The sequence below is a fragment of the Camellia sinensis genome, chromosome 14 (assembly GCF_055761805.1).
Source record: "Camellia sinensis isolate YWXY chromosome 14, ASM5576180v1, whole genome shotgun sequence".
NCBI lineage: Eukaryota > Viridiplantae > Streptophyta > Magnoliopsida > Ericales > Theaceae > Camellia > Camellia sinensis.
In genome coordinates this window covers 142,283,955-142,299,551 of record NC_138974.1, presented here as the reverse complement: position 1 = coordinate 142,299,551, position 15,597 = coordinate 142,283,955, and the positions used below count along the sequence as shown (strand labels likewise).

At 39.2% G+C, this 15,597-nt stretch overlaps 1 protein-coding gene across 1 annotated transcript; it reads right to left on the bottom strand.

Annotated features, from left to right (window-relative positions):
- Positions 1 to 3,809: 3,809 nt before the first annotated feature.
- Positions 3,810 to 4,262, bottom strand: LOC145807351 (uncharacterized). The gene has a single exon (XM_082905341.1). It carries the CDS (start codon positions 4,260 to 4,262, stop codon positions 3,810 to 3,812), a length of 453 nt encoding a protein of 150 aa, XP_082761467.1.
- Between the last annotated feature and the right edge of the window lie 11,335 nt (positions 4,263 to 15,597).

Sequence of the window (15,597 nt, the reverse complement as noted above, 5' to 3'; positions counted from 1 at the left end):
AGCGGAGATGATGATACTGGCCCTGGCTCGAAATTTGATTTTGATAGCGGAACTGATGAAGACAGTGCGCCTGAGTCCCCACCAAAAAAAGGGGACGAAGAGGGCCTGTTGAGCTTGATGCGACTGGCGTTGATTTTTGTACTTTTTGCTTAGTTTCTTTTGTTTTGGTAGCTTAGCACATGTATAGCTTTAGATGGTTTTTTACTTTTGCTTTTGAAAAGACTTGTACTCTCTTTTGAAAAAACCATGATCGGGGTAAAAACTATACAGTTTTATGAAAAGAGTTATTGTTTTTGCATCATGAGCACCACATTTTGATGGAGTTGAATTTGAAACCGAGAATGCTTGTATTGGAACGATATTCTTAATCGAATAATAAGCCGACTAATGACCAAAATACAAAATACAACTTGATAAATGGAAAACAAAGTAAAAAAACAACTTAAACACAGCTATGCACACCTGCTAAAAACAAAAAGACTCAAAACAAGACCCCAAAACACAAAGAACAGGACAAAACCAAAATGCCAAACTACTAGGCCACAAAAGTGGAAGGCCAGCCACAAATAGTGTACGATCGGCCAATAAAAGTGGACAGCTGGCCCATAAAAGTGGGCCGTCGGCCACTTTTGGTGATCCACCAGCTGGTTGACAGGTGGCCTCCATTTACAGCCCTATCTTCTACAAAAGGTCTTCCTTTGCAATTTCTTCACCAGAACCTTATTTTAGTTGTTGTTTTCTTTAAAAATGGAAACATTCTTTGCCGAGAAACTCAAAGAGTGGACAACCACTTTAAACGGCACATAAAAGGTAAATTTCTGAGGTTTCGGTATAAATGTGCTTTTTCCATTAAGCCGTACTCCACTTTGCTTTCCATTTCTCCATGCTGCAGCCCGATGTTGGGACCCGATTACACATGTATTTCGCTTCGGAGCATGGGAAATGTGTTCGACTCTTGAAGAGTTTCAAGCATTGCTGCAATCCCGACACGATGACGAAATCATGCTTCAGCCCAGTTTTGGCCATGCCCTGGCTTTGGGACAGATGTGTGGGCTTACTTTGCACGAAGCTCGATCTTTGGCTCATGACAAGGAGCTAGCTATACCTGGGTTGATTCACTGGTTTTCCGACATTGGCGACAGAGGCGACCTTCTCTGGTGAGGCTTTCGGCAACATGCCCTCCGTTTATGTATGCTCGCGCATTTTCTTCTTGCCCCTAGTTGCGGCGGAGCCAGCATTAAGCTGATCGAAGTAGCCCAATGCCTGAAAAAGGGTAAGAGCTGCATTGGTTTAGCACTAGTCGAGACCCTAATGGGTTTAGACGGTTTTCATTGGCGAGAGACCACCAGGTTTGCGAGGAGTCCCCTACTGCTCCATGTATTATTTCCCACCCTTTCTTATATATGTGATTCTTACATAACTCAGAATTCATGCTCTATTTTCTCTCAAAACCCTTTTCTTTACTTTTCTCTCAACGTACGTCTCTCCGTTCTTTAATCTCTCTTCTTTTTCATCCTTTCCCTGGTATGGCTCATGGATAAGCTGAAAGTGGTGGACCCTTGCCCCGAATATTTAGCCCGAGCTTACTTCTTCTGCCAGCGATTAGTGGACTTTCCCAATGAGTGATGGTGGTGCAACTGGATGTGCAGTAGATATGTAGCTGATATAGCTCGGTGTTGCCCTTAGCTTGCCTTGGCTAAAATGAGCTACAGCATGTCTCGACAACCGGGCATACAGTTGATCGGCCTCAAGCACTGCATGTTCTATTTCCCCTTCCGGTTCAGACACCAATTTGGACACGATCAGACCCGACCAGAAGAGGGAGTAGAATACCTAGCTCCATTTCTACTTCGCGTTTCATCTTTGACTCGGTACCTCGTTGCTTGGAGGACGAGAGAGCTTCTGGCACCTACCCTTAGTTTTAGTTATGCCCTTTCCAGCGAGTGCTTAGCTTGGCTCAAGAAAGAGGCACAGGTTAGGCCAACTTTGGCTGCAGCGGCTTCCATAAGCGCAAACAGAGAATGCAGGGGCACCTGACTCATCCATGCCCCTAGTTTATTGCTTTGACCTTTCTTTTCAAGTTTTATGATGTAAAAGCAACTTTGATTTAAATTAGATAATTGGAGAATGTACTCGTGTTGAAATCAACGGAATCAAAGTTGTCAACACTAAAAATTTTCCTTTTGGTCCCAAAATGGTCTAAGTTGTAAAAAAGGTAGAATTTTGAGAAAAATCAACTTTTATTAAAACTTTTCAAAATCATTTTCGAGAATAATCACTACCTGACACACACAGAATCAATCTTCAAGATGTACAACCCCAAATCAGAAGATCATAACTGCCCGCAACTACATTCATCATGCTAGCCCTTCTGTCAAACTGAAGATCGCACAACTAAGCTAACAGATAATGAAGATGGCCTTATAAAAAATGAATAAATAGGATAGTTGAGTTGGAGATGGTTATGGCCAAACTTCAGGATGAATTTGCCTACGTATCCCAAAGATGGGAATCAAGCCTTACGTAGTTCGGTTCTAGTTCACTCAAGTATTAACTCTCTCCTTTTGCGCTCTAACTTTTTCCAAAGTCGCCCTTTAGGGTTTTCAATCTTGCAAGCTCAGTTTTTATTTATTTCTAATTTTTCATGCTCTAATTTTTGCCTAGGTCGCCCTTTCAATTTTTTGGCCTAGCGAGCCTCTCAAGGGTAATATTTTTTTAACTTGTCCATATTGATCGGCTGTGAAAACTCCAGGCCATCTAGATCTACAAGGATGATCGCCCCTCCTAACCAAATAGACTTGATGATATAAGGACCGGTGCAATTGGGTCTGACCTTGCCCCTAGGGCCATAGATGGGAGCTCGGTTGTCTTTGAGCACCATGTCTCATTCTTTGAGATTCCTGGACTTGACCTTCTTATTAAAAGCCCTAGCAATTCTGCGCTGGTAGCCCCAGACATGATACAATGCCCTTAGTCTTCTTTCATCAAACAACATTAACTCCTCAAATCTACTCTGCTACCAGTCCGCCTCCGCTATCTGACACTTGGCCATAACTCGTAGTGACGACACTTCAATTTCAATTGGCAGAACAACCTCCATCCCATAGATGAGAGAATAGGGGGTTTCCCCTGTAGATGTTCGAATCGACGTTCTGTAACCCCAGAGCATGAACGCTAGTTTATCCGGCCAGTCCCTGTAGGTCTCAACCATCTTCCACAGAATGTTCTTAAGGTTCTTGTTGGTGGCCACAACAGCTCCATTGGTTTGTGGTCTATATATTGATGACTTGTAGAAAGCCACATTATCCACCAACTCTTTCTTGAAGTGTGGGTCATTATCTGATATGATCTCATTCGGAACCCCATATTGACAGATGATGTTGTTTCTGATAAATTTGGCCACATACAACACTTTCAACACCACACAGGACTGAGCTTCCACCCACTTTATGAAGTAGTCAATCGCCACCAAAATGAACTCGTGCCCATTTAACCCTTTTAGTGAGGCTGCACCGATAACGTCGATTCCCCAAACTGAGAAAGGCCATGGCAAAGTCATTGTAGAGCTTAGACAGTGGTATATTCATGCGATTGGCATGGATTTGGCATTTTTGGCATCACCATACAAAACCAATGCAATCCTCCTCCATGGTTGACCAGTAATAACCTTGTCTGAGAATCTTTCGAGCTAGCATCACACCGTTGTTATGGATGACCTCCATAAGGTGCTTCGATTCCTCCTTTTCAACACACAGCTTGAGCATTTCTAGATGGCCTCTTTTGTAGAGCTTACCCCCTCAGATGATATGTTAGACGGCTAGACGCCATATTCCCCGTTTGTCTTTGGTATTAGCCCTTGGTGGATATGCTTTCTTTTCCAGAAAGTTCCAAATGTCATAGTACCAGGGGTTCTTGTCTTGAACTTCATCTATAGCGGCGATGGTCTCATAAGCTGGCGTGTATTTCTGTTTGATAATGATTGGATGCATCTTCGCTCCCAACAGGATGTCTACCATAGAAGATAGAGTTCCTAATGCATCAGTGAACCGATTATTCTCTCTTAGCAGGTGCATAAATGTTAGTTTTTCAGGCCTCGAAATCAGAATGTCCATGGTCTGATGATAAACCTTCATTTTCTCTTCTTTGACTTTCCAATCTCCGTTTGCTTGGGAAACAACCAAATTTGAGTCCCCAATGATGTCCAACCTTCTTGCCCGTAGTTCTAGGGCAACTTCTAAACCACGCCTTGTATTCTGCTTCATTGTTGGACACTTTGAATCGGAGTTTGAAGACTAAGGGTATATGGGAATCATCGGGTGCTATCAGCAACACACCTATCCCATAACCATATTGATTGGATGCTCCGTCAAAGTACATCGTCCAAGTTTCTTCTTCTCCTTGCATAATATCTTCATCTGGGAACAAGTATTCCACTACCTCATCTCCTTCTACTGGGTGGTTTGCTAGGAATTCCGCTACAGCTCTTCCTTTAACTGACTTGCGTGTAACATTGAGATCAAATTCAGAGAGAAGGAGCGGCCAACGAGCTAGCCTACCTATAGTGCTGGTTTCTGAAAGAGATATTGATGGGATCTAATCAGGAAACTAGGATTACAGAGTGAGCTAACAAGTAGTGCCTCAACTTCCTGGTAGCCCATACCAAGGCTAAGCAAGCTTTCTCCAAGGAAGTATAGCGGGTCTCGTAGTCTAGTATCTTCTTGCTCAAGTAGTAGATGGCCTTCTCCACCCTATCCTTAGATTCTTGAGCGAGCATGCACCCTATGGTTGTATCTGTTACCGATAAGTACAAGATCAGAGGCTTCCCTGGCTCTGGCGATGACAACACAGGTGGATTCTGAAGGTACTACTTGACCTGTTCGAAGGCAGACTAACATCGATTGTCCTATCAAAACCTCTTCCCTTTCTTTAGGAGACCAAATAGTGGTTCACAAGTTAAGGTTAGTTTTGAAATAAACCGTCTTACGAATTGCACTTTACCTAGAAAGCCGCACACCTCCTTTTCAGTCCTCAGTGGTGGCATTTCTAATATGGCCTTGATTTTGGAAGGATCTACTTTAATTCCCCTTTGTGTGATCAGAAATCCCAACATTTTTCCTGTTGTCGCCCCAAAAGCATACTTCTGTGGATTCAACCTCAATTTGTATTCTCTGATCCGTTGAAAGAACTTTTCCAGTGCAGTACAGTGTAGAGACCTTCTTGCTTTTTAGACTTAACAATCATATCGTCCACATACACCTCAACCTCTTTGTGGATTATATCATGCAGAATAGTGGTCGCAGCCCTCTGATAGGTAGCCCCAGCATTTTTCAACCCAAACGGTATGACTCGGTAGTAGTACGTATCCCATGGTGTGGTTAAAGCCATCTTTTCCCTATCCTCCAGTGCCATCAGAATCTGGTTATACCCGGAGAACCCATCCATAAAGGAAAGCAATGCATGGCCCACGGTGAAGTCTACCAACTCATCAATATGCTGCAGTGGAAAGTCATCCTTAGGACTAGCTTTGTTCATGCCCCAAAAGTCGACACAAACCTGAATTCTTCCATCCTTCTTCAGTACGGGGACGATATTGACTAACCAAGTCGAATACTTGGACATTAACAAGAATCCTGCATCAATTTGGTTGGTGACCTCTTCCTTGATTTTCAATGCCCAGTCCAGACGAATTCTATGCAGCTTCTGCTTGACTGGTTGGGCCTCAGGGTCGAGAGGGATCCGGTGCTATACAATCTTAGGATTGATTCCGGGCATGTCTTCATAGGAGCACGCGAAAACATCTTTGAAATCTTTTAATAAAGCGATTAAGCACTCGCGTTTCTCCAAAGATAATGTGGACTCGATCTGGACCAAGCGTGGATCTCTCTCAGTACCCACACTAATGGCAATGATTTCATCAAAACAAGGCTTAGCATACCTTTTCTCCTCTCGACTAATCTAGTTTTACAAAGCCAGAGGAATTCTTCCTCTTCGTTTTCATTCAAATTCTGAAAATCTTGGTCAATACAATAAATCAGTGGCATAGAAAAGTTCACAGAATCTATAGAGTTCTCATTCGAAAGGTCCAGATCTTCGGTTAGAGACTCAAAAGAAAAGCTGAATGAAAACCTAGACAGGACTTTGGTATCCGGGTTAATGTAATAACCAGACCCTCGTACATGATTCCGGTATATTTTCAGTCCCTTATTCTGTGCTTTTAAATGTTCATTGTGAAATTTTATGTGGAATTATGCTTAATGAAGTGAGTCCTATGATGATGGATGCATATCTATCTAATGAGAGAAAAATCTGTTACAATTCTAATGATTAAATCACAAATTGAGAACCTTAGAGGCTTAATTATCTGAAATTGATTTTACATTTAAGATCAGCATGATTTTTAGGTCATAGTATGATTTTCTGTGAAATTTCAATTAGGAATGATTAAACTGATTAAAATTCGTCTTTGCTCACTTATATATATATATATATATACTCTTTACCTATTTGACTTGAAAAAGCCATTCCTCAAAATATTTCCCGAGAGAGAGAATTAGAGAAGAAGAGAGTTGAAGAGAAAGGATCAAGAGGAAGGTTTCATCAAGAAGAAAGATTAGGAATTGAGAGGGATTGTAAGGTTTAAAGCTCAAGGTATGTGCATTTTACTTGAATTATGTCCTCTCTTGAAAATGAGTAAGATTTTCTTTGAGAATCATGCAATTAGAGTGTGTATTGGTTAAGTTAAGAAGATGTTTTATTGTTGGATTGATTTGGAGTTAAGTGAATTATATGGAGAAGAATTTCATTCTATTCCTTATCTTCACATATTTGAATTTAGTTATGGCTTTGAATGATTGTGTATATATTTGGTAGTTATATAGAAGATTCAAAGTGTTTAACTTGTGTTTATGAATTGTGAGGAATTGAAGAATCAATTCATGATGAAATTGATACATGTTTGAAATGTCTTTGTACATAAATTTTGAACCATGATTAGCAAATTAGGAGTCTATTTTGAACCTTGTAAATACTCACCAAAGATTGGATTTTATCTAAATTTCGGACTGGAACTTGAGCAAATCGCCACACGTGCGGGGGTCATGGCCGCACGTACAGGAACCCCAGCCGCACGTGTGGGAGTCATGGCCGCACGTGCGGGAAATGAGGATTTTGGGAATTTTGGCTACTGTCTAAAAGGCACGTGCGGGACCAACAGCCGCACGCACGGGGCTCACAGCCGCACGTGTAGCCCATGCTGGAAAGAACGATTTGCTCTGTTTTGCCTGCTTGACCCTCGGATATTTTTAGAATTTGTGTTTTATGCCTGATGATGTTTGTAAAATTCATTGAAGTGAAATGACTCAGGAAGTAATTCAACAAAGAGCAATAAACTAATTTGCAAGTTATAAATGTGTGCAGGACACACTCCGAGAGGAACTAGCACGTCATCACAACACTGTGAGTAGTAGTAATGTAATCGTACGTTTACTACCGTTAATAACACTCTGCTCTTTACAAGTAATTACGTTAACGTTTATGTTGTTTGTGAATCGGTGAGAACGTTGAAAAGACTTTGTGTACATCGGCATGACTCTGGTACTACTCTGCATTCTGGTTACGGTTAATAGTTAGCATAAATGTGCTACAATCTATAAGTTACTTATGACTCCGCATTAATACTGTGCAATTGATTGATGATACAGGAATTGGGGATGTAAACCCCGCTTACGGAAACATGATATTTTGAATGTCCTATTATGGACTCCTATAATCTGGTTGATTCGATGCATGTTTTATGACATAGATATCTGCCTAGAATGGATTAACGAAATGAATAATCAGATAGAACCACGGGTTGCCTTATAAGTCAAAGAATTGAATATCAACAACATTGTTATATGACCCATGTTATGGTGTGAATTGGTTTGCTCTCATGAATAGTACTGTAATGACGCATGTGTTTCTGTAAACAACTATTATTAATGCTCTGTTATACGCAAGACAACTGTGTTAATCTGTAACATACGCTCTACTTACAGCTAATGATGGCGATTAGCATTCTGTTATTGCATGTCAATTATATAACAATGTGAAGGATTCAAAGAATGTGAATGAATGATGGAAAGGATGTGTATACTTTCCCATGACTCTGGAATTCTGTAAGATTTTGAAACTAGCCTACTCTGATGATATCTGGGCCTTTGGCCAATCTGTATTTTCTGGTGTGAAACAAAGTGCTGTACGGAACTAAGTGCTACAATGTGAGTCACCTCTAGAATCCGTGCGAGACACCTCTTGAGTTCATACATTCTGCTAAGGGCTTAATGCCAATTTGATAAGGGCTGTATGCCATTCTGATAAGGGCTTAATGCCATTCTGTTTAAAGGCTCAATGCCAATCCGTCCAAGGGCTTAAAGCCATCATGTTTAAAGGCTGAGTCTAAGGCCGTTCTGAAACTAGTACAAAATCAGATTAACCACATGATCTCTGCATTTATATGCGCCTTGATATGTATCATGTTTTAAGTTGAGCATCGAATTGTTTAAGTACTACTATTCATCGAGCCTGGCTCACTCTGTGTTTTGTCTGATTCTGTCGGTAATCCTTCCGGAGGTCAGTCTTAACCCTGGATGCTTGTCTCTCTTTTGTCAGCCTCAGGGGGACCAGGCACTTAAATGAAGCCCATGCAATTTTATGGAGCCTTGTTAAGCTTTCAGCTTTGTGTTTTAATTGTCTGTCTAAAGTTGTAATGTGTATAACTTCTTCCTTCCCTCAATGTCTTGTTATATGCTCAATCATGAGGCTAGGTCTGCAATTATATATGTATGCATAACTAATTTCTTAGATGTACGTTACTATGCGTCTATCTATCTGATGCAAAGTTTGTGATCCTGGCATGATAGTAATAGCTCGATGGATGTAGTTTTATGTTGTTGTACGTTGTTAAATGCTTCCGCTCAGGCCCCATACATTATGTATACTAGGTTAAGTGTCCGTTTCTGAGTAGGTCATGCCCAAACTTTTAGGGGCGAGTTTGGGGCGTGACAAGTGGTATCGGAGCACGAGTTACTATCTCACACACGAATCCATTGAGCCTTAGGATGTCTAGAAAAGACTTAGGCATCATGCATTGCATTTTGAAAGTATATGAAAGATCGATGGCAACGTTAAAGGTACTCTGCTAACGCTAACGATTTTGAACTATGCCTATTGTATATTTTTGCGCATATTGTGATTGATTGTGATGCAGAACGTGATGATCATAAAGATAGAAGATCTGGAGGGTTTTACCCCCGCCTGGCTAGACACAATGAAAAGGAAAATTGTGCAACATAAGTAAAAAGGACCTGCGATGGAATTAAAACAACGACATTGCACTACGGAAGCGTGGTGAGGGTTCGAGCTGACCGGTAAGACATTGTATGTGCAACTAGTTAAATGAAATGTGTGTTATCGGATAATAATCACCTGTGGAAAATGATGATAACGTGACTGTACTTTCTAACATCTGTTTAGATGAGGTGATTAAACTCTAAGTATGGAATATTTCTAAGACCAAAGGAAATGATCTATGTGATGCCCTACCTTTTATGGTATAGCTATCACTTCCTTGCCATAACAATGTTCAGATCTGTGATTTTGAGGAGTTACTATGTTTGAATGTTTTGATAAGATGTGTTTCGCGTGCTGATTGAAATTGTGTTGGGAATGGCTGACTGTAAGAAAAAAATTATGCATATAGTGGTCCCTCTTAAAATTGTGAAAGGAGTTAATTGATTGTGATTTTATTTCTTACTGATGGTTAAATAGATAAGCTATGCTGAGGAATTGATTATTGACCTTGAAACAGCATATAATTAATATGATTTCGTAAACTGAGAAAATTATTGATGACTTCTGATGAGGAACCAAGGGAATTATTGATGGTGTCGGAGGAGTTTTGTTTATGTGCAATCGGGATTTGTTTGTGAAATTTATGATTTGAAATCTAAAATCTGTGGTCTGAAATCTGGAATCTGAAATCTGTCATCTGTCATCTGTACTTTCTAAATTGTTTTGTTTATGTGTAATCTGTAGTATGTAATCGGGATTTTCATAAAGATGGTCGAATGATAGGAAGAACCCTACTTGCATTACGTGTCTACTCTTATGACACTCAAAAAAAAAAAAAAAGGGGGGGGGGGATAGGTAGTTATTAACTACTTTGAGACCGAGACTAAATGATTGGTAATCTGATAATTTACCGTAAGAATTACAATTCTGTTTGTGTACATTCAGGACTTAAGATTGAGAAATCATTTCTGTGATAATTTCTGTGTAGATATGCGAATGTTAGATATTTACGGATTTGAACGATGCTCATTACGTGATTCCGAATTGATTTATTATCATATGAAACTAATCTCGCTAAGAATTCTAACTCTAATATTAGTTGGTCAAATGACCTTGTCGCAATACTGTTGAAATTCTAGACCTTATGCAATCCAGATGGATGTGATTATTGTATATTTAATGAATTAATGACCCTACGAAGGGATCTGATAGAGCCTACGTACGTGAAGTAACTGGATACGTTGCTTATATTAATTAACTGGGCCAGGCGACTGGTCTATAATTTCTGTCTGGTTGTTTGCTGACCCACTGTAATTACAAATTGTGAATATGAAACCATGTGGTTGACTTTATAGTAAGAAGAAAAGAATTATCCGAACTGTGGAACACAGAAATGATAAAAAAAAAAGGCCAAATTAATTGTGCTGTAGCAAGAAGAAATGCTTAATAAGGGAGGATGTTTCACTCTACTGTTATGATTAATCAAGTAAACATGATTTTGAATTTGATTTTTGGCCTTATCGTTGAATGACCCCCTTTGCTTGAAATGATGGTTGTTATATTTGTATCTATTGCTCAGGCTTGAACTCATGACAGTATGACTAAGTGTCTATAATGATATATCTGTATGACTTTACAAAGCTGTATGATGCTCGCTTTGATATGATCATAACTGTTTGATGGTGAAGCTAATGGCTACGTACCTGAACAACTTATTTGTGACTGCCGGAATAAAGTATACCCTGTTAAATAGGCAGAACTTTATTGATGGGCTCTGATGTCTGATTTCATTATGCATAATACGATTTGGAATTACCTACATAATGGATTTCTTTTGAAAAACACATATAACCTTAATTGATGATTTACTTTTGAGCGAATTGTAATACATGATTTACCCAAGGCATTACTTAACTGAGCAAGTTTGGACATGTACCTCCTAATGAGAATACTATTAATGCTGGGTCAATCTGGTTAGAAACTTGGTAGAGGATATTTTTATTATGATTGAAATTAACGTGTGTTATGGGAATTTACGAATTATGTACTTAAGGAAATGATATTTATTACATTTCTGTATTTGAGAATTGATGTGATGGAACTTATCGGCAGAAAAATATTGTGATTATAAACCTTGCCTACTGGAGATGTTATGTTTTGAATATTCTGCAATGGACTCTTGTAGTCTTATCTTTTTCGACACATGATCCTATGGACTAAATATATGGAGTTGATATTTTTATACCTGAACTAGGCATTGAAATGACTAGTTGAATAAAGTTACGAGATGCTTGTTATGTTAAGAACTTTTGAATAACTGTGATAAATATCGGATTAACCTGTGAATTATTCGAATTGAGGAATTATGTGAGCATCTACAAGTTTGAGGTGAGACAGGGATTTCTAATTTGTTACATGGTAAAACAAGTTTGAGGGACCAAACTTATTTAAGGGGGGGAGAGTGTAATAACTCGACCCTCGTACATGATTCCGGTATATTTTTAGTCCCTTATTCTGTGTTTTAAATGTTCATTGTGAAATTTTATGTGGAATTAAGCTTAATGAAGTGAGTCCTATGATGGTGGATGCATATCTGTCTAATGAGAGAAAAATCTGTTACAATTCTAATGATTAAATCAGAAATTGAAAGCCTTAGAGGCTTAATTATCTGAAATTGATTTTACATTTAAGATCAGCATGATTTTTAGGTCATAGTATGATTTTCTGTGAAATTTCAATTAGGAGTGATTAAACTGATTAAAATTCGTCATTACTCACTTATATATATATATATATCTATACTCTATACATATTTGACTTGAAAAAGCCATTCCTCAAAATATTTCCCGAGAGAGAGAATTAGAGAAGAAGAGAGTTGAAGAGAAAGGATCAAGAGGAAGGTTTCATCAAGAAGAAAGATTAGGAATTGAGAGGGATTGAGAGGGATTGTAAGGTTTAAAGCTCAAGGTATGTGCATTTTACTTGAATTATGTCCTCTCTTGAAAATGAGTAAGATTTTCTTTGAGAATCATGCAATTAGAGTGTGCATTGGTTAAGTTAAGAAGATGTTTTATTGTTGGATTGATTTGGAGTTAAGTGAATTATATGGAGAAGAATTTCATTCTATTCCTTATCTTCACATATTTGAATTTAGTTATGGCTTTGAATGATTGTGTATATATTTGGTAGTTATATAGAATATTCGAAGTGTTTAACTTGTGTTTATGAATTGTGAGGAATTGAAGAATCAATTCATGATGAAATTGATACATGTTTGAAATGTCTTTGTACATAAATTTTGAACCATGATTAGCAAATTAGGAGTCTATTTTGAACCTTGTAAATACTCACCAAAGATTGGATTTTATCTGAATTTCGGAATGGAACTTGAGCACATCGCCGCATGTGCGGGGGTCATGGCCGCACGTACGGGAACCCCAGCCGCACGTGCGGGAGTCATGGCCGCACGTGCGGGAAATGAGGATTTTGGGAATTTTGGCTCCTGTCTAAAAGGCACGTGCGGGACCAAACGCCCCACGTGCGGGACCAACCGCCGCACGTGCGGGGCTCACAGCCGCACATGCGGCCCATGCTGGAAAAAACGGTTTGCTCCGTTTTGCCTGCTTGACCCTCGGATATTTTTAGAATTTGTGTTTTATGCCTGATGATGTTTCTAAAATTCATTGAAGTGAAATGACTCAGGAAGTAATTCAACAAAGAGAAATAAACTAATTTGCAAGTTACAAATGTGTGCAGGACACACTCCGGGAGGAACTAGCACGTCGTCATAACACTGTTAGTAGTAGAACTGTAATCGTACGTTTACTACCATTAATAACACTCTGCTCTTTACAAGTAATTACGTTAACGTTTATGTTGTTTGGGAATCGGTGAGAACGTTGAAAAGACTTTGTGTACATCGGCATGACTCTGGTACTACTCTGCATTCTAGTTATGGTTAATAGTTAACATAAATGTGCTACAATCTGTAAGTTACTTATGACTCCGTATAAGAATTACATACGAATTATTAATGTTGTGCAATTGATTGATGATAAAGGAATTGGGGATGTAAACCCCACTTATGGAAACATGATATTTTGAATATCCTATTATGGACTCCTATAATCTGGTTGATTCGACGCATGTTTTATGACATAGATATCTGCCTAGAATGGATTATCGAAATGAATAATCGAATAGAACCACGGGTTGCCTTATACGTCAAAGAATTGAATATCAACAACATTGTTATATGACCCATGTCATGGTGTGAATTGGTCTGCTTTCATGAATAGTACTGTAATGACGCATATGTTTTTGTAAACAACTATTATTAATGCTCTGTTATACGCAAGACAACTGTGTTAATCTGTAACATACGCTCTACTTACAGCTAATGATGGCCATTAGCATTCTGTTATCGCATGTCAATTATGTAACTATGTTAAGGATTCAAAGAATGTGAACGAATGATGGAAAGAATGTGTATACTTTTCCATGACTTTGGAATTCTGTAAGATTCTGAAACTAGCCTACTCTGATAATATCTGGGCCAATGGCTAATCTGTATTTTCTGGTGTGAAACAAAGTGTTGTATGGAACTAAGTGCTACAATGTGAGTCACCTCTAGAATTCGTGCGAGACACCTCTTGAGTTCATACATTCTAATAAGGGCTTAATGCCATTCTGATAAAGGCTGTATGCCATTCTGATAAGGGCTTAATGCCATTCTGATAAGGGTTGTATGCCATTCTGATAAGGGCTTAATGTCATTCTGTTTAAGGGCTCAATGCCAATCCGTCCAAGGGCTTAAAGCCATCATGTTTAAAGGCTGAGTCTAAGGCCGTTTTGAAACTAGTACAAAATCAGATTAACCACATGATCTCTGTATTTATACGTGCATTGATATGTATCATATTTGGAGGTGTTGAGAGTTTGTTCTTGGAGTTTTGAGTTGGTTTTGATCAGAAGGAGGGGGCTGGAGTTGCTGTTCTTCAAGTGTTCTTCAAGGGTGAGCACTATTGCTTTATATTCCCCATTCTTGCACTAGCTTTTAACGTATCTTGCATGCAGTTTTAAGCTTGGTGTATAACTAATAAAAGTTCTATTTTTTGATTTTTAAGATGTTTCATTAAGGTCGTTTTGGTGTTGGGGGTCGACCTCCCCCTCTTAGGCCTTGTTTGGCCCTTTTTGTGCCTTCTTTGTTGAGCTTTGGGAACTTTCGTGTATTGGCTTTATCACCACTAAAATCCAGAGGATTTTTAGTGGTGATAAAGGGGTTTTGAGGTCTTTCATAGAAGAGGGACACCCCTCTCCCCTTTTGTCTCATTTGCTTGTGTTTTGGCTTATAAGGGTAGCATGCATGCCTAGCTTTGTTTGGCTTTATTTCAGAGGTTATTTGGTGTTTATTTAGCATGTTTTACCTTTGTTCCATGTTGGTTTGTCGACCCCTTGCATGCAACATACACTTGCCTTGCATTCCTCTATTTTGCCTAGTGATGCATCTTGCATTTGGATCACCATGCTTGCATATTTTGGCTTAGCTTTGTGAAGTTTTTGGTCATGTTTTATCATGTTTAAGCTCTGTTGGGTGTCGATTTGGTCATGCTTTTCATGCTTTGTATAGCCTCTTTGCATTTTAGCTTGTTGGCTTCGGGTGTGTGAGTCTTTAGCATGCATTACTTTGGCTATTTCAGTGATTTGGAATCACTTATCATGCCATTTCAGTCCATGTTTTATGCTTACATGCTTGCATTTGTTACCCTTTCAATGCCTTGAAGAGTTGTGGTCCTGTGCTCCATGTTTGAGTCCTTGGTGTATGCCTTTTTGTTTAAGTCCTTCGGCTACCATATCAGTGGGTTTTGGGGTGTATTTTGACGCATTGAAACTCTGTTTTTGGTTGCATAATCCATGCCATGTGTGGTCATGATAGTTGTAGTGGAATGCTCCCTTTTATGCCTTAGTTTTAGGCCCATTGGTGTGCATATTTGCATGAGCATTTGTCCATCATTTCCATCACTTTTGGCCACTGTTTATGGCAAGGCTGAGGTTTGCCCTTTGCGGTTTAAGTCCACCATTGCATGTTCGTCGCATGTTTGTTGCATATTTTGTTCATTGTGTGTTGGCACATGCTAGTTCCATTGCATATTTTTCCATGTTTGCTACATTGCATTTTGCATGCTTGGCATATTACATATTTGCATGTATAGGTTGCATTGCATTTGGCATGTTTTGCTAACTTAGCCTCATATTCCATACTTGATG